A 26,098-nucleotide genomic window follows, 5' to 3' on the forward strand; every position below is an offset into this window, starting at 1 on the left:
TGAGTAGCGTTAGCTCCTGCTCCTCCTCTCCCTCCTCCTCCCCCTCCTCCTCCTGCTCCTCTTCCCCCTCCTCTTCCTCCCTCTCCTCCTCCTCTTCCTCCCTCTCCTCCTCCTCCTCCTGCTTTTCCTCCTTCTCCTCCTCACTCAGACGGGAGCTCTCACCTCTGAGTAGCGTCAGCTCCTGCTCCTGTGCGCTGCGGTGCTGTGGGCTGCTTTATACCCGGCCCCCCTCTGCCTCTGGAATGCCCCCCGCCCCCCCGGCTCAGAGGATAAGTTTCTATTGTGTTGGAGTGCGCCCCAACTCAGAGGATAAGTTTCTATTGTGTTGGAGTGCGCCCCAACGCTGGACTGACGGACCCCCACACCTGGCCAGGCCTGAAATACCCGGGCTTACAGGGGCAGTTGTGATCGGTAAGCCAGACACGACCACTCACTGGGTCATGGAGGTCTGAGGAGGCTCTGGTGGTCCTGAGGGCAGGAGGTCTGAGGAGGATCTGGTGGTCCTAGGACCAGGAGGTCTGAGGAGGATCTGGTGGTCCTGGGACCAGGTGGTCTGAGGAGGGTATTGGGGTCCTGGGACCAGGTGGTCTGAGGAGGGTCTGGTGGTCCTGGGACCAGGTGGTCTGAGGAGGATCTTGGGGTCCTGGGACCAGGTGGTCTGAGGAGGGTCTGGTGGTCCAGGAGGCAGGAGACCTCAGACTGAGTATAGATACAGGTGGTGTTTCAGCGGTCCAGGAGGGCCACCACAGACCGGCCAGCCTCTTCCGTCCCGTGAAGCCTCCCCGAGCTCTGAGGTCACCTTTAGTCTCTCTCTGAAGACCTGTCTGGTCTCACTCCTGGTGAAAGCCACTCTTCAAACCAAGTGTGGACGGACCAATCAGATCTCAGGGGAGGAGTTCTGTTCTAAACAGGTCCCCATAATTCTGTCTCTGTTTCAGGGTGCTGCGGGGCTCGTGACCGGGCGCTGGTGGTCCCTGTGGGCGACCTGATGATCACCAGCACCCCGTCAGCGTGGAGGAGGGGTCCCCACCCTGAGGTCCTTCTCAAACCCCATGGTTTGAGAAGGACCGGTTCATCTTGCCCTCTTGGGGGCCAGGGTCCGGCGGTGTCATAAACATATGACCTGTGAGCCTTTGAGACCAGGCCTGAGATCAAAGGATTAGAAACACACCTCACTTGACCAGACCGGCTAGCAACTAATTGATTTTCAACTAAATTTGAAATCAATTGCTGCCGATCAAATCAATGAGGTGCCCCTCTAGCTCGGTCTCTCTGGAATCATCAGGTCGGACGAAGAGGCTCAACGAGACTCAGAGGGGCTGAGGCGCTCGCATTCCTGGACCACCAGCTGTGACGGGTGTGGCTCAGCTAAGCCATTGATGTGGGTAGCTAAGCTAAGAATATATATATATATATGTGTGTGTGTATATATATATGTAATATATATATATACACTTATATATGTGTAAATATATATATATAATATTATATATGTGTGTATATGCATGTATGTGCATAAATGTGCGTAAATATACATGCATGCATGAATGAATATATACATAGCAGTTAGAGATAATTTTTCATATCATAATTGTTTATCGCCTTTTATTCACCTCAATAATTATATTAATAATAGTACTAATAACAAAAGTAACCGCAAGCTGTGATTAACGGGGTCCGAGCAAAATTAAAAGTCAAGAACACACTAATGGAAGATAAATAAATATGACATATAATTATTAAGGAAAGATGTTGATGAAGATGTTCCACTTAATGCAATACTGTGCTCTGCTTTCAGGTGAGCTACATAGCAATGGCCGAATGTTGTGTTTAGCTTGTTCATAATGCTCTGATCGGAATTCAAACTCCCATTGAGCCACTTATAAACCTCAACTGCAGCCTCATTCACATGGTCAAAATGTCTATTGATAAACACACAACATCCAGAAAACTCAAAGAACACATTTCTCAAGTGAATCTTAGTCAAGGTTAACGAAGAAGTTCCCCTAATGCTATATGTGTCTTGGCAGTCAAATTCTTGGAATCGAATAAATCTGAATGTTGAGTGCCTGATGACTTTTAGGTGCTGTTCAATGTTGTATTTCTTAAATGAGTGGCATTGGCAGAATGTCATGTTCAACTTGTTCATATTGCTCTAATCAGGATTCGATCTCTCAACCTATGGAACACCGGTACTAGGCATTATCCCATTAAGCCACCGACATTCCTGAACTGGAAGCAGCCTCATTCACATAGTGAAAATGTCTATAAATAAGCACACAACGTCAAGAAAACTTCAAGCACTTATTTCACAAGAGAATTAAGGGCTTTCTTAAAAGAGTACAGATCTGAAATTTGCACTGTTAATGGTATCCACCTAATGATAGCCATACAATAACAAAATGGTCATATGGGCAAACTGGGTTGAGACTGTGGACGTTTGGCTTTTTCTATGAAATTGTGGGAAAAGTAAACGTTTTTAGAGCAGAAGACCAGGGTGAAAAAGATGCATCTGATTTCAGAGATTAATATCATGAAATAATTTTGAGTGCAGGTCAATCTGGTAAGGAGATATAAGGCTAGTTCATAATCTTTTTAAATAGCGCCACCTTTGGGTGCAGTACCACAATTTGGGTTTATGGGTAGTGGGGGGTATTGGTATCTACCTAATAAGAGTCATATGTTTTTTTATACAATAACAAAATAGTTATTTTTGTGAGGCTTGGTCTAAAGATTTTTTGTGGCGATTTTGGTGAATTTTTGATTGTTTTTGTAGCCTGTGTATCTTTGTATCATGTTTGGCTTTAATATGAAATTGTGGGAGAAGTACATTTTTTTAGGGCATAAGACCCAGGTTTTATAGTTGCATCTGATTCAAGAGATTAATATTAAGAAAGAATTTTGAGTCCAGGTAAATCTGGTGAGGAGAAATAAGCCTAATTCATGATTTTTTACAACAGCGCCACCTTTGGGTGCGGTGCCACAAATGTGGGTTTATGGGTAGTTGGGGTTATTGGTAACCATACCTGAAAATGTCAGGTATGGTTACCAGAGTTTTCGACTTACGGTATAGGTTGCAGTATGACTTTTACAGAATTTGAGGGAAAAACTCATTATTATTACGATTATCATTGAAATACAAAACATTTGACCAACATGCAGACAGTATCTGGCACCTATAGAGTTCAATGTAATTATGAGAAAGACAAAACAGAAATGAATTGAAGATTTTAAAATAACTCATTCAACCCTCCAACGGAGACACGCCCCTTCCCTGTTGCCACGACAACGCACACGTGTTTTCTGTTGACGGAAACGCGCGACTCTCCACCTGTTCGATAAAGTTCGACTCTTGATTTGATTTGAATGTTGAGCCGTTATCGAACCAGAATCAGAGGGTAGTCATCGCACCATATCGGAGAAACTAATGGAAAACACTTCGGAAACCAGGGAGGAGTCCTCCCAGGCGGAGGACGCGGAGGACGGGGAGAGACCCGGGGAGGAGGGGGAGAGAGACGGGGATGAAGGGGAGAGAGACGGGGATGAAGGGGAGAGCGATGGGGATATAGAGGGGGAGATACCCGGGGAGAAACCCGGGGAGAGAGACGCGGAGGAGGGGGAGAGAGACTGGGATAAAGGGGAGAGAGACCGGGAGAGACTCGGGGAGAGAGAGGGGGAGAACTGGGAGAGACCCGGGGAGGACGGGGAGAGAGAGGGGGAGGACTGGGAGAGGGACGGGGAAAGAGAGGGGCAGGAGGGGGAGAGAGACGGGGAGGACGGGAAGAGAACCGGGGAGAGGGACGAGGAGGACTGGGAGAGGGACGGGGAGAGACCAGGGGAGGGACCCGGAGAGAAAGACGGGGAGGACGGGAAGAGACCCGGAGAGAGGGACGAGGAGGACGGGGAGAGACCCGGGGAGGGACCCGGGGAGAGAGACGGGGAGGAAGGGAGGAGACCCGAAGGGAGGAGTCCCGGAGAGAGGGACGAGGAGGACGGGAAGAGAGACGGGGAGAAAGACGGGGAGGACGAGGAGTTGCAGGGAAGCAGAGAAGATGTTGGGAGCCCCACTGCAACAGGTTGGTTACGTTAAAATTGATTACCAGACAATTGGGAAAATTGTTCTCTATAGGCTACATTTATATATATATATATATATATATATATATATATATATATATATATTTCTTTTCTTTTTTTCTGTATCACATATTTGTTTATAATTTTACTGGTGTTTCTTTATTTATTTATTATTATTTGAATTATTAGACAATTCCAAGACAAGGTCTCAGGAGAAACAGCTCTAGAGACACAGCTCTAGAAACACAGCTCTATGATAACAAGTGTGTATCTTAATGTTTTTTTCTGGTTTCCTAGCTATTTTATCTGACTATGTATCTATCTTTCCCATCTATCGCTCTTACCATCTCTCTCTCTCTCTCTCTCTCTCTCTCTCTCTCTCTCTCTCTCTCTCTCTCTCTCTCTCTCTCTCTCTCTCTCTCTCTCTCTCTCTCTCTCTCTCTCTATCTCTCTCTATCTCTCTCTCTCTCCATGTCTCCAGTGAAGGTGGTCCTGATGCCAGGGGGCGTGGTCGTTACCATGGCGTTCCCCATCTCCCTCACCATCCAGGACCTGAAGGTCCACTTCTCCTCCCGGCTCAGAGTGCCTGCCAGCGTCCTGATGGTCTCTCTGAACGGTATGGTCCAGGGCTGTTTTCATGGTGATGCAGACGGTGTTGTCATGTTGATGCAGCAGGTGTTGTCATGGTGCTGCGTCGGAGGCCATTCCTGAAGCGTTAGGTCATGGCAGAGCCTCTGCTCATCTATATTTATTTCTAGACTTTAAGCTGCGTAGCGAGTAGCTTTATAGCACGACTAAGGCTCACTAAATATACATTTAACATGCAGGGGGATGGTTAGTCTGCAACATACTACTATTTACTACAGAAGTCTTTGAGCTTTTGATACAGTCAGACAAAGGTCACTAAGGAGCAAGTAGGGGTTAGACTGTAGAGACGCATGTTGTTAAGGAGCAGGTAGGGCTTAGACAGTACAGAGACAGGTCATTAAGGAGCAGGTAGGGGTTAGACAGGACAGAGGCAGGTCATTAAGGAGCAGGTAGGGGGTAGACAGTACAGAGACAGGTCATTAAGGAGCAGGTAGGGGTTAGACAGTACAGAGACAGGTCATTAAGGAGCAGGTAGAGGTTAGACAGTACAGAGACAGGTCGTTAAGGAGCAGGTAGAGGTTAGACAGTACAGAGACAGGTCGTTAAGGAGCAGGTAGGGGTTAGACAGTACAGAGACAGGCCATTAAGGAGCAGGTAGGGGTTAGACAGTACAGAGACAGGTCATTAAGGAGCAGGTAGGGGTTAGACAGTAGAGACAGGTCATTAAGGAGCAGGTAGGGGTTAGACAGTACAGAGACAGGTCATTAAGGAGCAGGTAGGGTTAGACAGTACAGAGACAGGTCATTAAGGAGCAGGTAGGGTTTAGACAGTACAGAGACAGGTCATTAAGGGGCAGGTAGGGGTTAGACAGTACCCTGAGGTGTGTTCTCCCCTCAGGGAGTGAGGTGGAGGAGCACCAGCCCCTGGTGGAGTTGGGGGTCCTGCCCCAGGGCACCGCCCAGCTGGAGGTGCGCTCCAGTAACGCACGGCAACACCCCCTGCGCCCGGACCCTCCCTCTACCCTCTACGGCATGGCTGACCTGCTGACGGTGCGCCTGCACAAAGGTAAGAGCACCTCCCCCTCAGCTCCTCCTCGTTTAGAGCCGACCCCATTGGCAAGGCCTCATTCAGACATCACAGCACCTCCTCGTTCAGTGGTCAGGGCACCTCCTCCTTAGTACTTGAAAATATGTGTGCTGCTGAAGCGTGGAAATAAACAGAAATAAATAGGTTATCAAATAATGAGAAGATGAGGAACACGCACACAATCTTTATTCCCAATAAATATATGGAGGATGTTGTACCCAAACATTTATTATTCTCTGGCATATTGATACAACCTTTCCTACTTCCTGAATAGATACCTCTCTCTCTCTCTCTCTCTCTCTCTCTCTCTCTCTCTCTCTCTCTCTCTCTCTCTCTCTCTCTCTCTCTCTCTCTCTCACAGAGGGGGGTCGGTACCAGGAGGTTGTGGTGGAGGTGGAGCGTCCCCCCCAGGAGAAGGTGTTCCTCGGGGGGTACAGACAGCGTCAGACGGGGGTCCTTTTCCACCACGCCGCCGTCCAGACGCAGCCCCGCCCCCGCCCCCCCCGGCTAGTGGAGGTCCACAGCCGGGACACACAGGTCACTAGGACACACCTACCATCACACTGGGACTGGCCCACCATGATACGACCTCTCCTTCAGTGGCTGCAGACCTGGGGTCACCCAGGGGACACAGAGGGGTCACAGGGGGCTCACCCAGGGGTTACAGAGGGGTCACCCAGGGGACACAGAGGGGTCACAGAGGGGTCACCCAGGGGTTACAATGAGAATTCTGTCTGCATAGAGGTGCCTTGCATTAACTCTCCCCCACTCTCCCCCTCCCTCTGTCTGTCTCCCCCTCTCTCTCTCTCTCTCTCTCTCTCTCTCTCTCTCTCTCTCTCTCTCTCTCTCTCTCTCTCTCTCTCTCTCTCTCTCTCTCTCTCTCTCTCTCTCTCTCTCTCTCTCTCTCTCTCTCTCTCTGTGTCCTGGTATCTCTCGACCAGACCGTACTGGTTCAGGAACAGTCCCAGCAGTGCTCCATCACCACCTCCACCCAGATGACCTCTGTTGGCTTCTACGTCTCCTGCACAAAGGACAGGCTGGTCGCCCCTGGCAACTACACCCCCGCCCAGGTGTACCACGCCCGGAGGCTGGCAGCGGTGGGTGATCCCATGTGATTGCCGTGACAACAGATGAAGGGTTTATCACTGTGTTCAGACAGCCTAGCGTCACCATGACAACACGTTCTAACCATCGCCAGGCGAGGGCCGGAGCTAAAGCCAGCACAATGCTACTAGCATGCTAACGTTCTGCTAACGTTCTATTAATATTCCACAAACATGCTATTCACATGCTAACATGCTACTTACATACTTACTTGCGACATGCATGCTCACTGGTTCGGGAACAATCCCAGCATGATAGCATGCTAGTGACATGATTAAATGCTACTACCATGCTAACATGCTACTTGCATTATAACATGCTACTTGCATGATAACATGCTGCTGACATGATAGCATGCTACTGACATGCAAACATGCTACTGACACGATAGCATGCTACTGACATGCTAACATGCCACTGACATGATAGAATGCGGCTAACATGCACAGTTCAGTTCAGTTCAGTTTAACTTTATTGTCTCAAAAGTGAAACTTGTATTGCAGTCAGGTACACATAAAAGAACAAGATAAACAAGGCCACACAACAAACTTACTTATCTAGCCATCAGATTCAAATACATTTACAGGTATGTGCAAAGAATTGTGCAATTGAGCAAACGTAGTTGAGCGTATTGAGGAATAAAATAGTTATTTGTCCTATTGGACTTAGTAACTTGCTTCTCATAAATGTTCAGCAAGGGTACTTGACAGTTAATCAACTTCCCAGCCACCTTGACAATATGGCTGAGGTTGTTTTTTTCCCTAAAGCTGATGCCCCAATACCAGGCCATAAAAGAATAAGTGAGTATAATTGTCGTTGGCCCTTCTTGCAAATAGTATCAGTATTAACGTACAATTTAAGTTAAATGTCTATCATTGTTCCCAGATATTTATACTGGTCAACGATCTCTATGCAGTTTCCATTTATGTAAGTAGGTGGAGGAGAACAAGATTGTTTTTTTTCAAAAATTAATGGCCATGATTTTTGTCTCTTGAGATGTTAAGCTGAAGAAAAGACTTGTCCCACCAACTGACAAACTCATCAACAACTGGCCCATGCTGAGATTCAAGATTATGCAGTAAACTAACAATAACTGTATCATCATTAAATCTCAGGATGTGTCTATTAATATGCTGACTTCTACAGTCATTAGTGTAGAGGATTTACAGTAGAGGGGAAAGTACACAACCCTGGGGAGAGCCAGTGGAAGTTACACTCCTTTCTGAGGGACAACCATTTACCTTTACTCGTTAGTTAAAAAATCCATATCCAGTTCACAAGATTACTCCAAGATTAAATTCTGATACTAGTTTACTGACCAAAACATGTGCCTGGATAGTATTAAATGCAGAATAATAATAATAAAAAAAGGGCCTGGTGTGTGTGCCATACCATCTAGATGACTGTACAGGAGATTTAGTAGTGTAATCCGGGCATCCCCCACCCTCTGTTATCCCTGTGTGCAAATTGCCCTGGGTCCAGGGCCTCACCCACCCTTAACAACAAAAGACACTTCACAATCTTTTCAAATTACTTCATGACCAGTGAGGTCAGTGCCACTGGTCTGAAGACATTTCAAATCTTTGTAGTATTGCCCATTGCCACTGGAACAATAATGGACTCCTTCCATGCCTTTGGGACCCTTCTCTGTTGCAAGGACACCTCAAAAATAGGGTTAGCTGTTGAGCAGTTGAGCTGTTCTGAACAGCACTTTAACAATCTCACAGTAATCCCATCTGGTCTTGGACTTTTTATTGACCGTTATTTCTCTTAAATACTGACCTAACATTTTCTTGTGTAATTGAGAATGGTGCAGACTTTACCAGAGCTTGCTCCTCAGTTAATTTATTTTCTTCATCTGTAAGCCATGAATATCAAAACTTGAAAGGAAAAAAGTGCAATGCTTCAGATAAATCGCTATCACTCTTATACATTGGAATATGGACAGGCTTGTTTTGTGTTTTATTCAAACCCGTCATTCTTTTAACACCATCCCATGCTGCCTTCAAGTTGTTACTACCCAGTCTCTCCTCTCTCTTATTTTTGTATTGTAATTTAGCCCTCTTGATTTCTGCTCTGACCTCCTTTGTTGCCGCTCTGTTTTCACCCTCTCCCCAATTGGGAAAAGCACTATGTTTTTTCATTAGCACTTGTTTCAGGGAACTAGTGACCCATGGCTTATTATTTGCTTACACTTTCACAGGAATTTAGGAATAACATAATCCTTACAAAAAGAGATATAATAGCAGACAGTGTAAGACAGCTCCTCAATATCTGAGGCAGAGTCCTTCACTGAAACAGACTCATCACTCCATACCTTAACCTCTCTAGTTTTTACTTCCCCCCTCTTAAGCACAGGCCTGTACACAGGGGTGAGATGGATAGCGCGGTGATCTGAGGAACCAAGGGGGGGAGGGGGCAGAGGTCAGGACTTGTAAGCCTCCCTAATTGAGCCATAGCACATGTCCAAAGTCTTATTTTCCTAGTTGGGCATGTGACGTATTGATACAGGTTGAGACATTTACTCGGTTTGCAGTTAAAATCTCCCATTAGGAGACAAGGGGGTCCCGGGGAACGAGATTGAACTAGTTACCTTGTGAAAAGTATCTGCTGCAGTTTGTGTGTTAGCCTTGCGGTGTAGGTACAGTATACTACAGTCACAAATATCTCGAGGAATTCTCTTGGGAGATAGAACGGAGAATTCCGTTCTAGCATGCTACTCGCACGCTTACATGCTACTTGGATGATAACATGCTACTGCCATGCTAACATGCTGCTGACTTGTGTGTTGCAGGTGCTGATGCTGCAGAGCTATGTGCGGCGGTGGCGGGCGGTCCGTCTGGTGAAGGAGCTCCGAAGGGACAAGGAGCGCAGGCTGGCCTGGCTGAAGGAGGGGCAGAGGAGAAGCAGGGAGGAGGAGGAGGAGCAGAGGAAAGCTGAGCTAAAGCGCCGGAGAAACCCACAGAGAAAAGAGGACTTCAGCCTTCTATACAGCTACCTGGAGAGTGAGACTGCCTGCCTGTCTGTACGTCTCTGTCTGTCTGGTAGTTCTCTCTCTGTCTGGGTAAGGAGATGCAGGAGGAGGTGGAGGAGGTGGAGGAGGTGCAGGTTGAGGGTAGGAGGGTGAGGAGGTGCAGGTTGAGGAGTTGGAGGTTGAGGAGGCGTATTCTGTGTGTTTCAGGGTGGAGGCAGGAGGAGGTGCAGCGTATCTCCTCCACCCTAGAAGGAGCAGAGAGGAAGGCTGCGCTGTGCGCCCTGCTGGAGGAGGAGAGCCGCCACATCGCCTCCCTGGGGAGCCACCAGCAGGCCTCCCTGCTGCGCCTCCAGGACGCGGCCACCCGGGCCCTGCTCCTCCAGGTCAGAGGTCACCTGGCCCACTGTCTAACCCCTCTGACAGATGGAGTCCTCATGCACACAACCGCTCATAATCTAAATGTACCCTATTGTGTGTGTGTGTGCATGTGTGTGTGTGTGTGTGTGTGTGTGTGTGTGCGTGTGTGTGTGTGTGTCAGGTCGCGGCCCCCTGCCGCTGGCAGGGGCGTGACGGCATGTTACTGACGATGGCCACGCCCAGCAGCGTGCGTGCCCGCGAGCTGCAGGAGCTCTACGAGGTCATCGCCGCCCGGGATCCCGCCCCCACGCCAGAGGAGAGGCTGGAGGCGCTGATGAAGCTCAGGGACACCGTCACCGTAAGTAACACCGTTAAAACACCATTACAGCACCGTCAGGGAGGGAGAGAAGTTCCTCAGAGATGAATCAAATACTTCTTCTTCTTCTTCTTCTTCTTCTTCTTCTTCTTCTTCTTCTTCTTCTTCTTCTTCTTCTTCTTCTTCTTCTTCTTCTTCTTCTTCTTCTTCTTCTTCTTCTTCTTCCTTCTTCTTCTCTTCTTCTTCTTTCTTCTTCTTCTTCTTTCTTCCTCCTCCTCCTCCTCCTCCTCTCTCCTCCTCCCTCCTCCTCCTCCTCATCCTCCTCCTCCTCTCCTCCTCATCCTCTCCTCCTCCCTCTTCTTCTTCTTCTTCTTCTTATTCTTCTTCTTCTTCTTCTTCTTCTTCTTCTTCTTCTTCTTCTTCTTCTTATTCTTCTTCTTCTTCTTCTTCTTCTTCTTCTTTCTTCTTCTTCTTCTTCTTCTTCTTCTTCTTTCTCCTCCTCTCCCTCCCCTGATTGGCCAGGGATACAACTGCCAGCTGACGCGGGACCTTGTGGAGTTGATTGACAGGGAGGCGGAGCTAAGGAGGCGCGAGGTGAAGCCGGCCAACCTGGAGGGTCTGAAGAAGAGGATCTCCACACTCTTCCTCCAGTTCGTCAAGACGCCGACCTTTAACCCTGCCGTGGGCCGGCTGCTCAAGGTCAGAGTCCAAGACGTCCTCCTGACCTCTGGTGCCAGAAGTCAGATCCTCCAGGTCAGAGGTCAGAGGTGAAGAGGTCCAGCTGACCTCTGGTCCTAGGGCTCAGCGAGGGTGGAGGAGGAGAGGGTGGAGGAGGTGAGGCTGGAGTTGAAGCTTACAGAACTGTGTCGTCTCCCAGGTTCCCCAGCGGTCAGACCAGGGGTCCCAGACCCCCCATGGGGTCCAGCCCCTCCAGGTGTGTCGGGCGTGCGGGGGCTGCCTGGCCCCCAACCAGCTGACGGTGTCGGCCGGCCCGCGCTCCGCCCCCCGCTGCGGGCCCTGCACGGTCCTGGAGAACCAGGGCCGCCTGCGCCGGGACCTCAACCCCTACAGGAGCCTCCTGGCCAGGCTACGGGCCGTGGAGGAGAGGCTCCACCCCCAGGACCACATGACCCACCTGCTGGAGGTAGGCCCCCTGAAGACCTTCACTACCAGGTCCTAGGCCTGGTCGTGGTCGTGGTCCAGCCCTAGACCTAGTCCTAGTCCAGTCCTAGACCTAGTCCTAGTCCCACTCCTAGTCCAGTCCTAATCCCACTCCTAGTCCAGTCCTAGAACTAGTCCTAATCCAGTCCTAGACCTAGTCCTAGTCCCACTCCTAGTCCAGTCCTAGACCTAGTCCTAATCCAGCCCTAGACCTAGTCCTATACCTAGTCCCAGTCCTAGTCCAGTCCTAGACCTAGTCCTAATCCAGACCTAGACCTAGTCCTAGACCTAGTCCCAGTCCTAGTCCAGTCTTAGACCTAGACCTAATCCAGTCCTAGTCCTAGTCCAGTCCTAGTCCAGTCCTAGTCCCAGTCCTTATCCCAGTCCCAGTCCTAGTCCCAGTCCTAATCCAGTCCTAGTCCTAGTCCAGTCCTAATCCAGTACTATTCCTAGTCCATTCCTAGTCCCAGTTCTAATCCAGTCGTAGTCCTAGTCCAGTCCTAGTCCTAGTCCAGTCCTAGTCCCAGTCCTAATCCAGTTCTAGTCGTAGTCCAGTCCTAGTCCTAGTCCAGTCCTAGTCCTTGTCCAGTCCTTGTCCTGGTCCTGGTCCAATCCTAGTCCTGTTCCAGTCCCAGACCCCTGAGCCCTGTCCCCTAGGAGGAGGACATGCGCTACCTGGTGGAGGTGGTGTGGGGCGGGCGGTCGGCCCTGAGCGGGGCCCCCGGGCCCCAGGGCCTGGTGATGGGCCCCTGGGAGCCACGCCAAGCCTGGAGCCCCTGGAACTGTCTGCTGCTCACCAGGGAGGAGAACCAGGCCCACCTGCTGGTCCCAGACCCACACCAGGTCAGCCTCTCTGTCTGTCTGTCTGTCTGTCTGTCTGTCTGTCTGTCTGTCTGTCTGTCTGTCTGCTGTGTGTCTGTCTGTCTGTCTGTCTGTCTGTCTGTCTGTCTGTCTGTCTGTCTGTCTGTCTGTCTGTCTGTCTGTCTGTCTGTCGGCCTGTATAGTATGTGTCTGTGTGTCATCCATTGGGATCAGGGTTGAGAGTCATGCTTAGTGGTTAGTTTAGGGTTAGTTTGAGTAAGGGGTCAAAGGTTAAAGACAGGGTTAGTTTGAGTAAGGGGTCAAAGGATAGAGTTAGGGTTAGTTAGGGTCAGATTAGGGGTGAAAGAGTTAGGGTCAGAGGTTAGTGGTGACAGAGTTAGGGTTAGTTAGGCTCAGAGGTTGGGGTTAGTCAGGGTTAGTCAGGGTCAGAGCTTAGGGTATTGTGGGTGTCAGAGGTCGGGCTAACCGTCTCCGTGGTGACGACAGGCGTACGGCGCGGCCTTGGTGCGCTCAGTGAGGCTGAAGCACCTGCTGGCCAGAAACCACTTCACCCAGATCACCTCCACGCTTCCACGCCTCCAGTACGCCCTCGGCAACCAGCTGGTCACCAGGCCCATCCCCATGGAAACCGGCACTGCAGAGCCCTGCTAGTATGGCGGGATCCTGTCCTTACATATAGACGGTTTAATAAAGATAAACGATCTTTACGGCTTCTAATACTGGTCCTCACCTTTCGCTGACAGAATGGTTATTATTATTATCTTATCTGTCGTTGGTATGTTGGACTGTAAAAGTACAAGATGTTCCCACAATCAAGACCTGGGAAGCATGTTTTGTATTGTAAACCTTATGGATGTGCGTGCGCACTTGTGTATGCAAGGGTGTGTGTGTGTGTGTGTGTGTGTGTGTCGTGTGTGTGTGTGTGTGTGTGTGTGTGTGTGTGTGTGTGTGTGTGTGTGTGTGTGTGTGTTGTGTTGTGTTTGTGTGTGTGTGTGTGTGTGCGTGCTGTGCGTGTGTGCGTGCGTGCGTGCGTGCGTGTGTGTGTGTGTGTGTGAGTGTGTGATTAAGAGGCACGTGTCGCGCGGCCTGATGTGTGATGTTGCTAATCTGGGCATATTGTTGCCATGGTAACCCTTTCCTCATTGATTTTTCTTAATAACTAATTAAACTGTCTGTCAGTCTGCCTGATAATCTGCCTGCCTGACTGTCTCTCTGCTGGACTCTCTGTCTTTCTGTTAGCCTGTCTGTCGGTCTGCCTGCATTAGTATCTATTTGTCCGTCTGTTTGCTGCATGACTGTCGGTCTGACCAAATATCTATCTGTCTGTCTGCTAGTTTCAGTGTGTCTTATTCCATCTGTCTGTCTGCCTAGGATCTGTCTGTCTGTGCAGGAGTAGGCATAGTATACAGTGGTAGGCATAAGTTTAGGCACCCATGCTAAAGTTGACTGAAAAGAGGAATAAAAAATCTTAGAACACCAATTTGCTTTTTGAATGACTAATGTATCGTAAATAAATATATGTTCTCCATTAAAATACAGGGTGCATAATTATAGACGCCCCTATGTTACATTTCCATAGAGGCAGGCAGATTTGTATCTCCTCATTTGTTTAATTAAGGCATTAAGATCAATTTCCAAAAGAAGATTTTTTAGTCAATTCTCTTTTTAGTCAATTTTAACATTGGTGCCTAAAATTATGCCCACAACAGTAAGTGGTTTTAAGCAGTAGTAGATGTAAGGAGTAAACATACTTAGTGCTAATTAGTCCGTAGTCCTAGTAGATCCTAATCTATGAGTAGGAGTAGTTGGTTGCTACCAGAGTCTATACATGTTTTAATAATTAATAAGGAAAAGGTATGGTAATGTTTTAATAATCATTATGGAGAATTATATGATGTTGTTCTAATAAATTATATGACAACGAGCCCATGTTTTGATCATTAATATGGAGAAGAATAAGATACTGCCGCAGGTAAACAGCGGAGGGTTAAAACAAAAAAAAAAGACGATTGAACGTCATCGTGAAACTAAAGTCCAATTAGTCTCAGGTCAAAGGTCACAATGTTATGAGCGCAGATAGGTTCACAGCCTGGTCAAGGTAAGTGGAAAAACCAAAACACATTCCCCTCATAGATATTTATGAATCAAAACCTTCCCCTCAGATACGCCCTATCAGAACCTCCCCCTATGGGGATCGCCAATCAGAACCCCTCTCTTGAGACAGCCAATCAGAACCCCTCTCAGAGACAGCCAATCAGAACCCCTCTCAGAGACTGCCAATCAGAGCCTGCGTGGCGGTACTTAAGGTCTTCTTGAAGCGTGAACCGGAGACACTGAGTCAGCCTGCGCCTGAGGACCGGAAAGAGGACTATCGGTGAGATGGGTGTGAGATGGGGCCGCATGCTGTGGAGCCACCGTTCTGTGCTGCTCTTCATCCTGGGCCCTCTGCTGCTGCTTCCTCTTCCTCTGCTGCTGCCCACCAAGGTGAGTGTGCACACACCGTCTACTCTGAGGCTCTCATGGTCTGCTCAGAGTAAGGGTCTCTCCTGTTCCCCCATGGTCTGGGTCAAAGTTAGGGTCCCTCTGCTGTCCCATCACCGTCTGCTCAGAGTTAGGGTCCTATCAGTCCTGTGAGACCTGGTCAGGGTCAGAGTTAGGGTCTCATAACTAGTTTCCCACCACAGTCTGGTCGGAGTTAGGGTCTCTCTCCTGTCCCACCACAGTCTGGTCAGAATTAGGGTCTCTCTCCTAACCCATCACTGTCTAGGTCAGAGTTACGCCTTGTTCACACTACCTCCGTCCGTCGACGGATCTCATTGACTTTGCATGGGGCGCTCGCGAAATGCATTGTGGGTCCGGCCGTTCTGTCTGCTCCGTGGCCTGAGTCAAAAAGTTCTGAAATGTTCAACTTTTCAGGCAGCAATGGATCCGTCGGCTAATCAGACTGCGTTATGCAAATATAAGCAAGGTCACTGTCCAATGAAATCGCCTTTGTAATACAACCCGGTAGAACACATGGATACGTCAAAAAGACCCCATCCGTCGACGGACGCATGTAGTGTGAACAAGGCCTTGGGGTCCTCTCAGTCCTAGACCCGGTCGAGGTCAGAGTAAGGGTCCTATCAGTCCTGTGAGACCCAGTCTAGGGCAGAGGTTCATTATCTTTCTGCGATTTCCCCTCCTGGAAAAGTGAAGCTGCTTATCTAATCTGGACTTTCGGTTAAATCCCTGATATTAGTGGGATATTATATCACTACTGCCCTATGGTCAACAATGCAGACTCACTAATGTCTATCTCAACTTTACTACGTGTGTACCAAGGTATGTAGAAGGAATATGTGTGCACTATGTGTGAACTGTTTTGTGTACTATGTGTGTACTATGTGTGTATTATGCTACGTATTGAGGTGATGTGTGTGTAGTGTGTGTTTACTATGTGTCTACTGGTTGTAATGTGGTTTTCATGTGGTTGTAATTTGTGTGTACTATGCTGTGGTTGTGATGTGGTTGTAATGTGTGTGTATTTTAATGTGGTGTAATGTGGTTGTATTGTGGGTGTAATGTGGTGTATTGTAATGTGGGTGTAATGTGGTGTATTGTATTGTGGTTGTAATGTGGGTGTAATGTGGTGTATTGTAATGTGGTGTATTGTAATGTGGTTGTAATGTGGGTGTAATGTGGTGTATTGTATTGTGGTTGTAATGTGGGTGTAATGTGGTGTATTGTATTGTGGTTGTAATGTGGGTGTAATGTGCCTCCCGGCCTGCAGGAGGCAGAATGCGCCTTTGTCCTGATCCTCATGGCGTCCTTCTGGGCCCTTGAGCCGCTGCCCCTGGGGATCACCGCCATGCTGCCCGCAATTCTCTTCCCCTTCTTTGGGATCATGTCGTCAGCTGACGTACGAACACAGAACACACAGAACACAGAAAACACTCAGAATAACATAGAACACACTCAGAACACACAGAACACAGAAAACACTCAGAATAACACAGAACACACTCAGAATAACACAGAACACACTCAGAACACACAGAACACAGAAAACACTCAGAATAACACAGAACACACTCAGAATAACACAGAACACACTCAGAACACACAGAACACACAGAACACACAGAACACACAGAACACACAGAACACAAGACACAGAACACACAGAACACACAGAACAGATAGAACACATAGAACACACAGAACACACGGAACACAGAACACATTGAACACAGAATACACAGAACACACAGAACAGATAGAACACATAGAACACACAGAACACACGGAACACAGAACACACAGAACAGAACACACACAGAACAAAGAAGACATAGAACACAAAGAACACAGAGAACCCAGAACACACACAGAGAAAACAGAACATAAGACACACAGAGCACACATCCCACAGAAAACACAGAACACACAGATCACAGAACACACAAAGAACACAGAACAAAGAACACACAGAGAACACAGAGCACAGAGCCCACTCGGCGGTCTTCTGATGAAGGTTCTCTGCGTCTCCCCCCCGGCAGGTGGCTAAGGAGTACTTTAAGGACTTCCACTTCCTGCTGGTGGGGGTCATCTGCCTGGCCACCTCCATAGAGAAGTGGGGGCTCCATCGGAGGATCGCCCTGAAGCTCATCACCCTGGTGGGGGTCAACCCTGCATGGTGAGTCACCCTGGTGGGGGTGACTAGAGGACTGATGAGGTCACTCTAGTGATGAGGTCACTAGTGATGAGGTCACTCTAGTGATGAGGTCACTCTTATGATGAAGTCACTCTAGCGATGAGTTCACTAGTGATGAGGTCACTCTAATGATGAAGTCACTCTAATGATGAGGTCACTCTAATGATGAGGTCACTCTAGTGATGAGGTCACTCTGGTGATGAGGTCACTCTAATGATGAAATCACTCTAGTGATCAAGTCACTAGTGATGAGGTCTCTCTGGTGAGAATGTCACTAGTGATGAGGTCACTCTAGTGATGAGGTCACTCTGGTGATGAGGTCACTCTGGTGATGAGGTCACCAGTGATGAGGTCACTCTTGTGTTCCAGGCTGATGCTTGGCTTTATGTGCGGCTGTGCATTCCTCTCCATGTGGGTCAACAACACCTCGGCCGTCACCATGGTGATGCCAATCGTGGACGCGGTCATCACTCAGGTGCTGAAGCCCGGGGACAAAGAGGGGGCAGAGCCAACCGGCATTCACAACCCTGCCCTGGAGATGGATGGTAGGTCTGGAACCCCCCCCCCCCCCTCAACCATCTCTGTGTAAACGCCCCTCAGAGGAGGAGCTCATCCCTGTGTTGTCTCATCAGAGATGGACCAGAAGGAGCAGGAGGACCGCCGGGCTTGGGACCAGAAGGAGCAGGAGGACCTCCGTGCTGGAGGGTGAGAGAGGCCGCAGGATCACCTCTCTGAATCACACAGAGGACATTCAAAGAATAAAAGTCATTATCAGCCCAGGACCAGATGTACTGTAGGGGTCCCCTGAGTCCACATAGGATCATAACACATGTTCCTCTCGGCCCCTCAGCGAGGATCCAGAAGCACCTGCCTCTCCTGAGCAGCTTTCCACTGACAACCAGGTAGGAAGGACCTTCATCTACTCATCCATCATCACCCACCATCACCCATCATTCATCACCCATCATTCATCACCCATCACCCATCATCCATCATCACCCATCACCCATCACCCATCGGCCATCACCCATCATCACCCATCACCCATCATCACCCATCACCCATCACCCATCACCCATCACCCACCATCACCCATCATTCATCACCCATCACCCATCACCCATCATTCATCACCCATCACCCATCACCCATCACCCATCACCCCATCACCCATCACCCAATCGGCCATCACCCAGTCACCCATCATTCATCACCCATCATTCATCACCCAGCAATTCATCACCCATCATTCATCACCCATCATTCATCACCCATCATTCATCACCCATCATTCATCACCCATCATTCATCACCCATCATTCATCACCCATCACCCATCATTCATCACCCATCATTCATCACCCATCACCCATCACCCATCACCCATCACCCTCACCCATCATCCATCATCACCCATCATCACCCATCATCACCCATCACCCATCACCCATCATCCATCATCACCCATCACCCATCACCCATCACCCATCACCCATCATCACCCATCATCCATCATCACCCATCACCCATCACCCATCACCCATCACCATCATCACCCAACCCCATCACCCATCATTCATCATCACCCATCATCCATCATCATCACCCATCATTCATCATCACCCATCATCCATCATCACCCATCACCCATCACCCATCACCCATCATTCATCATCACCCATCATCCATCATCATCACCCATCATTCATCATCACCCATCACCCATCATCACCCATCACCCATCACCCATCACCCATCATCACCCATCACCCATCATCACCCATCACCCATCGGCCATCATCATCACCCATCACCCATCACCCATCATCACCCATCACCCATCGGCCATCACCCATCATCCATCATCATCACCCATCATCCATCATCATTTATCCGTCATCCATCCATCATCCATCACCCATCCATCATCCGATTATGTGATCCAGATGTGATCCGGGTGTGATAAAGATTTTACCCAGATGTGATCAAGATGTAATTCAGATTTGATCCAGGTGTGTTCCGGATGCGATCCAGGTGTGATCTGGCCATGATCCAGGTGTGATCCGGCCATGATCCAGGTGTGATCCAGGTGTGATCCGGGTGTGATCCAGGTGTGATCCGGGTGTGATCCTGGTGTGATCCGGGTGTGATCCAGGTGTGATACAGGTGTGATCTGGGTGTGATCCAGGTGTGATCCAGTGGTTTGTCCTCAGGTGGCTGACCCCTCCAGCCGACGGCAGCTGGACGTGTGCAGGGCACTGTGTCTCGGCATCGCCTACTCCTCCAACATCGGAGGCATCACCACGCTCCCCGGCACCTCCCCCAACCTCATCTTCTCCCAATACATCAGCGAGTGAGTAACCAGTTAGAGACCAGCGGGTTAGCAGTGAGTAATCAGTGAGTAACCAGTTAGAGACCAGCTGGTAACCAGTGGGTAACCAGCAGCGGTGGACAGTTACGAAGTACAAGTAATTTGTTACTGTACTTAAGTAACTTTTTACTGTATCTGTACTTTACTTGAGTACCATTATTTTGTGAGGCTTTATACTTTTACCCAACTACATTTCGTAGGGGAAAATCTTACTTTTTACTGCACTACATTCCACAAACATACATGCGTGACCATAGACACAGCTAAACATTGCGGAAGTCGCGGAGCCTAAACGTCAATATTTAACCTAGAAACACCATGTCAAGCTTCAACGGTTACGTTATACTTTGAAATTATTAATCGATTGTAAATATGATTGTTATATATCGGGCGTTTGTCTGTGGGGACCCCCGTTTATATGGCTAGAGGCTAGGTGCTTTCTACATATCCAGGTGTACTCCCGGTAGAAGCTAAATGCCAAAAACAATGCTTGCCTGTCCAATAGTAATTAGGGGCCAGGGAGGGCCATCAGATCTGTCACTCAAACCTCTGCGCCATTCATGATGTTTAGTCGAGGTGGTATTGACTGTAAGGTTGATGTTCTTTAAGGTCTTGCATGATTATTTCAAGTTGAAGTTTTACATAAATGTATAATAATTTTATGCATGACTATTCTGTGGGTTGTTCTGTTTTAGCTCATGTACAAACCATACATTTTCTGTTTGGTACACGCACGCACGCACGCACGCACGCACGCACGCACGCACGCACGCACGTACGCACGCACGCACGCACGCACTCACGCACGCACGCACAGACACACATACACACTCAAAATGTAACATTTCTTTACATCTATGTGGCTTTACTAAAACATATTTTCAACCTCACTTTGCACTACAGCACAGAAATGCATTTTCTAGTTTCAAATTATATCAGTATCAGATATCACAAATAGAAAAATTGTATTTAGAGGGTTGTTAGTGTTTTTTTTTAACCTTAAATGAATGATAAATTCATTGGAACTACATTGCACCAAATTACTTTAACTTTTGATACTTAAGGACATTTGAAGCCAAGTATTTTTATACTTTTACTCAAGTCGACGTTTAAAGGGAGTACTTCCACTTTTACTGGAGTAATATTTTACAGGTATCTCAACGTACGTGGTCTGAGTACTTCGTCCACCACTGGTAACCAGTCAGTAACCAGTTAGAGACAAGCTAGTGACCAGTTAGTAACCAGTGAGTTACCAGTTAGAGACCAGTTAGTAACCAGTTAGAGACAAGCTAGTGACCAGTGAGTAACTATTTAGACTACTTAGTTATGTGTTGCCAGTGAGCAACCAGACCATAAGCCAGTAAGTATCAGTTAGTAACCAGTTAGTAACCAGTACTTCAGCCAGTCCGTAACCAGTAAGTAACCAGTTAGTAACAGTTTGTCACCAGTTAATAACCAGTTGGTGACCAGTTAGTGACCAGGTAGCAACAGTTAGTGACGTAAACAGCCAGGTAGTAACCAGTTAGTAACCAATTAGTGACTTAAACAGACAGGTAGTAACGAGTTACAAACTCGTTACTAACTAGTTACTAACCAGTTAGTGACCGGTTACTAACCAGCTACTAACCAGATCAGCAAGGAAGTATTCAATAATTACATAGATCATAATACATCCAATGTTGATACCGTCTTCCGGCTCAGTAAAATAACCAACTGAATGTGTTTACGTTAAGGACATACCCAGAATCCAAAGAGATAAACTTCGGCAACTGGCTCCTCCTCTGTCTGCCGATCAGCGTCATCATGCTGCTGCTGTGCTGGCTGTGGCTGCACTGGCTTTTCATTGGTTCAGAGTGAGTCCTGCATCCTCCAATCACACGTCTTGTTTTCAGCTGATTTCAAGCTATGCTAGCTACAAGCTGGGCTATCAGCAAGCTAGACTATTTAAAGTCCATGCTATCTACGAGCTAGGCTATCTATGAGCTATGCAAGCTAAAAGCTAGACCAGTAATGAACTATGCAAGCTATTAGCTAGACTAGCTACAAGTCAGGCTAGGCTGACTATGGCTATGCTAGGAACAACCTAGGGTAGCTGTAAGCTGGGCTATCCCAGAGCTATGCTTGCTCCAAGTCAGGCTAGCTACAAATAATGCTACCTCCACCCAGTTTCCGATTCCTGTGGCGATGTGACGGAGAGAAGAAGGAGAGCGACAGGAGGTCAGCCAGAATCATCAGGGACGAGTACAACGCACTCGGACCCATGAGGTGATCACCAGTCCTTCACTCATCATCCATCACTCATCATCCAGCACTCATCATACATCACGCATTCATCCATCACTCATCACCCATCATCCATCACTCATTCATCCAACATTCATCCCTCATCCATCCATAATCCATCCATCTTCTACATCCATCTTCTTCTAACATCCATTTATCATCTCCTCTGCCGCTCTTCTCCTCCCCCCCCTCCCCCTCCCCCTCCCCCTCTCTCCCTCCCCCCTCCAGTCCCCAGGAGGTGGTGACTATGGTTCTGTTTGTGGTTCTTGCTCTGCTGTGGCTCACCAGGGAACCCGGCTTCGTACCGGGCTGGGCCTCGCTCGTCCCCGAGTGAGTCTTGCCTTACCTTATCTTACCTTATCTTACCTCATCTAACCTCAGATTATCACACTTCATCTTCCAGTGTGTTCTGAATCTGGTTGGTTCCGCTTCCTGTAGGATCTACTCTGGTTACACATCTGATGCGACCGTGGCGATGCTGGTGGGACTCCTCCTCTTCATCATCCCCGCCAACGCCCCCACACAAACATACAGTAAGAACCCTCTCTTTATTATTAACCTACTACACACACAAACATGCAGTAAGAAATCTCTCTTTATTATTAACCTACCCCCCCCCCCCACCACCCCCCCCCCCCCCCCCACACACACACAGTATGAACCCTCTCTGTATTATTAACCTACTACATACACAAACATGCAGTAAGAACCCTCTCTTAATTGTTATCCTATAACACACACACACACACACATACAGTAAGAACCCTCTCTTTGTTATTAACCTGTTACCCCCCTCCCCCAAAACACATATAGTAAGATCCCTCTCTTTATTATTAACCTACTACACACACACACACGCACACACGCACACCACACACAACCACACACACACCACACACACACACACCACACACACACCACACACACACACACACACACACACACACACACACACACACACACACACACATACAGTATGAACCCTCTCTTTATTATTAACCTGTTACCCCACACACATTGAGTTTGAACCCTATCTTTATTATTAACCTGTTAACCACACACACACATATAGTAAGAGAACCCTCTCTTTGTTATAAACCTGTTACACACACATACAGTATGAACCGTCTCTTTATTATTAACCTGTAACCTGACAAACACATTCTGTAAGAACCTTCTCTTTATTATTAACCTGTTATCATTCACACACACCCACCCACCCACACACAACACCCACCACACACACCCACTACACACACACACACACACACACACACCACACACACAGCACACACACACACACACACACACACACACACACACACACACACACACAAACGCACGTACAGTATGAACCCTCTCTTTATTATTAACCTGTTAACCCACACATATTGAAGTAAGTAACGTGTGTGTGTGTGTGTGTGTGTGTGTGTGTGTGTTGTGTGTGGTGTGTTGTGTGTGTGGTGTGTGGTTTGTGTGTGTGTGTGTACCTGTGTTTGGGTGTCTGTACCTGTGTGTACCTTTGTGTGTGTGCGTGTGCCTCTGTGTGTGTGTGTGGGTGTGTGTATCACTTTGTGTGTGTGTGTGTGTGTGTGTGTGTGTGTGTGTGTGTGCAGAGCCTATGATCTCGTGGGAGGAGTTCCAGCGCTGTATGCCCTGGGAGGTTCTGCTGCTGGTGGGAGGGGGCTTCGCTCTGGCAGAGGGAACGCGGGTATGCCACACACACACACCACACACCACACACACAACACACACACACCACCCACACCACACACACACCCCCCACACAAAAACCACTACAAAGAAAGATACACACGCCGATCTCCATACCCACAAACAACCGACCCACCCCACACCACCACACACACAACACACACACACACACAACCACACACACACACACACACACCACACACACACACACACACACAACACACACACACACACTGTACTGGCCTTGATGGTCACTGTTAGATGTGTCTCTAGGGATAACTTCGTTGTCATGGCAACCTATGGTTTAAACTTGCTCTTCTGATGTGGCTGTTGTCTGGGAACCAACAGCATCCTGATGATGACCCACACGACTAACACCTGTGTCTGTGTATGATGTTGGATATGTTTGTGTGTGTGGTGTTAGCGTGCTGTGTGGTGTGTGGTGTGTGTGTGCGCGTGTGTGTGTGCGTGTGTTTGTGTGTGTGTGTGTAGGTCGCTGGTCTCTCCGCCTGGATGTCCCAGCTCCTCGTCCCTCTGGGAGACCTCCCTGTCCTCGCCACCATCCTCATCGCCTGCATCATCGTTACCACGGTGCGGAGGTGGACAGCACGCTGCCACCATCCGCAGCTTAATCCCCACTCCTCTCTTCTCTGGTGAGTCTGGAGGAGAGAGAGAGAACTTACAACCTCATATTAATGCAAATAATAATTTGATTGTGTGTCTGTATGTCTCTGTGTGCGTCTGTGTGTGTGTCTCGTGTGCGTGCGTCAGTCTGAGGCTCTCCACCTCAACCCTCTCTACATGCTGATCCCGACCACTCTCTGTACCTCCTTCTCCTTCCTCCTCCCCGTCTCCAACCCCGCCAACGCTGTGGTCTTCGCCTACGGCCACCTGAGGACCTCGGACATGGTGCATACACATACACACAATATACAGACACACTATACACACTATACATACACACACACAGTATGGTTTAGTAGGATGCAGGATGTTGACCCGTTGTCATGGTGACACTTCCAGGTGAAGGCGGGGCTTGGTCTGAACATCATCGGTCTCCTGGCCGTGCTATTGGCTGTCACCACGTGGGCGGTTCCCCTGTTCGACCTCCACACCTTCCCTAGCTGGGTCACCCTCCCGCTAGTGTGGACCACCAACGCCACCAGTCCCTGAGGAGACCCAGGAGACCCAGGAGGAGCAGGAGACTGATGATTTATTTTTGCATTTTATTAACGAGTGAGATAGAGAGGAGTGTATGTGAGAACATACAGCAAAGGACCACGGGAAGGATTCGAACCCGGGTCGCTGCGATCAGGACTGAGCCTACATTGTACGCACTCTACCAGGTGAACCACCAGGGCGCCCCCAGGACATTGACATTGACTGCTGAACTGCTCCCTGAGTTGACTCATTCTGGACTTTCTGAAACCAAGCAGATAGTTTGTTTACTGTGTAAAAGCCAGTGTAATGTGTTCGATTTCGATTTTCGATTTTCGATTTTTTTTATCGATTTTTCTATACGCTTGTTGCCATTTATCTCGAAAAATAAATGTCAAATTCTGTTTGTTAATCTTACTCAGAACTTTCTCCTCAGTAGTTAAAAGTCCAGACATAGGGTGAAGCAATATTACTAACGTGTTTTGTCATGCTATCGCGATAACTTCAGTGACGGGACAATCCAGAACGCGATCTAAATGAGAGTGGGATGTGATTGTGCTATCCTGACGGCAGGGGGAGCTGTTTCCACTAGTTCTACCGTAACCTCCCGAGTGAATTGGTTCTGTTCTCATCCCAACGGCTCGTGTAATGGGAACCTGGTTTACTCCCAGGTTTGAACGGGATTAGCCGTCACTAGCGGCTCCAAAACCTGTCCTCCCTGTGACTTGTTGATTTCGCCCCTGGTGGGTGAGTCCACCAGTATGATAGCTTTAGGCCGACTGGGAAGGCCCTTTAAAGCATTATTCACCACACACACAAACCAGGGTTCGAATCTCACTGGGGCAGTTCGGGAATATTAATAAAGAAATGACATAGGCCTATCTGTGACTAAATAATAAATCAATATCACTGTAGACATATTGAACATAATGATTCATATTATTCCATATTATTCCCCGCCCTAGACTCAAGACCTATGGGGATAGGGTGTTTTGCGTGTCCGCCCCCACTCTGTGGAATCATCTCCCCCCGAGATCCACTGTGCCCCTTCCGTGGAGACTTTCAAAAAGTACACGAAAGCATACCTTTTCTCTGGGCCTATATGGCTCCTACCTCACGACCCCACCAAGCGCCTTGCGCATTTGCACTCTCACTCACTCGCCTACACACAGACCCTCAGCTCCCACTCTTGTGAAGCGACCTTGAGTATCCTGAAAGGCGCTATATAAAATCAATTCATTAAATTATAATTATTATTAATAACAAAAAGTAAAAGTTAATATTAAAATATGAATAATAATAACAAATAAATATCACTAAATAATACTTTAATAAATATCACTGTAGCCACTATAAATGATTAATAGTTGTCTCTCTCTCTCTCTCTCTCTCTCT

The 26,098-nt window shown here is 48.2% G+C and overlaps 2 protein-coding genes across 2 annotated transcripts; both read left to right on the top strand.

The window, feature by feature from the left end:
• Positions 1 to 242: 242 nt before the first annotated feature.
• On the top strand, positions 243 to 13,220 carry iqub (IQ motif and ubiquitin domain containing). Its single transcript, XM_056598788.1, has 15 exons — positions 243 to 411; positions 939 to 1,005; positions 1,286 to 1,385; positions 3,755 to 4,076; positions 4,559 to 4,693; positions 5,563 to 5,730; positions 6,113 to 6,288; positions 6,693 to 6,848; positions 9,650 to 9,860; positions 10,037 to 10,212; positions 10,368 to 10,544; positions 11,025 to 11,201; positions 11,380 to 11,646; positions 12,321 to 12,506; positions 12,972 to 13,220. Exons 1-15 carry the CDS (start codon positions 243 to 245, stop codon positions 13,134 to 13,136), a joined length of 2,652 nt encoding a protein of 883 aa, XP_056454763.1. The 3' UTR covers positions 13,137 to 13,220.
• Positions 13,221 to 14,864: 1,644 nt separating this feature from the next.
• On the top strand, positions 14,865 to 24,718 carry slc13a1 (solute carrier family 13 member 1). The gene is given in 17 exon segments (XM_056598790.1): positions 14,865 to 14,969; positions 16,255 to 16,383; positions 17,024 to 17,160; positions 17,548 to 17,723; positions 17,811 to 17,883; positions 19,290 to 19,300; positions 19,334 to 19,344; positions 19,392 to 19,531; positions 21,283 to 21,402; positions 21,716 to 21,814; positions 22,061 to 22,162; positions 22,271 to 22,365; positions 23,449 to 23,543; positions 24,038 to 24,137; positions 24,140 to 24,198; positions 24,317 to 24,454; positions 24,569 to 24,718. Coding segments are annotated over 17 exon segments (1,740 nt in total).
• The last annotated feature ends 1,380 nt before the right edge of the window (positions 24,719 to 26,098 follow it).

The sequence above is a fragment of the Gadus chalcogrammus genome, chromosome 9 (assembly GCF_026213295.1).
Source record: "Gadus chalcogrammus isolate NIFS_2021 chromosome 9, NIFS_Gcha_1.0, whole genome shotgun sequence".
In the NCBI taxonomy this organism is placed as follows: domain Eukaryota; kingdom Metazoa; phylum Chordata; class Actinopteri; order Gadiformes; family Gadidae; genus Gadus; species Gadus chalcogrammus.

Excerpts from the sequence above, each read along its gene's own strand:
- iqub (XM_056598788.1), top strand. The coding sequence starts at position 243 with ATGCCCCCCGCCCCCCCGGCTCAGAGGATAAGTTTCTATTGTGTTGGA. Across the intron at positions 4,077-4,558 it reads TGGGAGCCCCACTGCAACAG|TGAAGGTGGTCCTGATGCCA; the intron begins GTTGGTTACGTT and ends CCATGTCTCCAG. Across the intron at positions 6,849-9,649 it reads ACGCCCGGAGGCTGGCAGCG|GTGCTGATGCTGCAGAGCTA; the intron begins GTGGGTGATCCC and ends TGTGTGTTGCAG.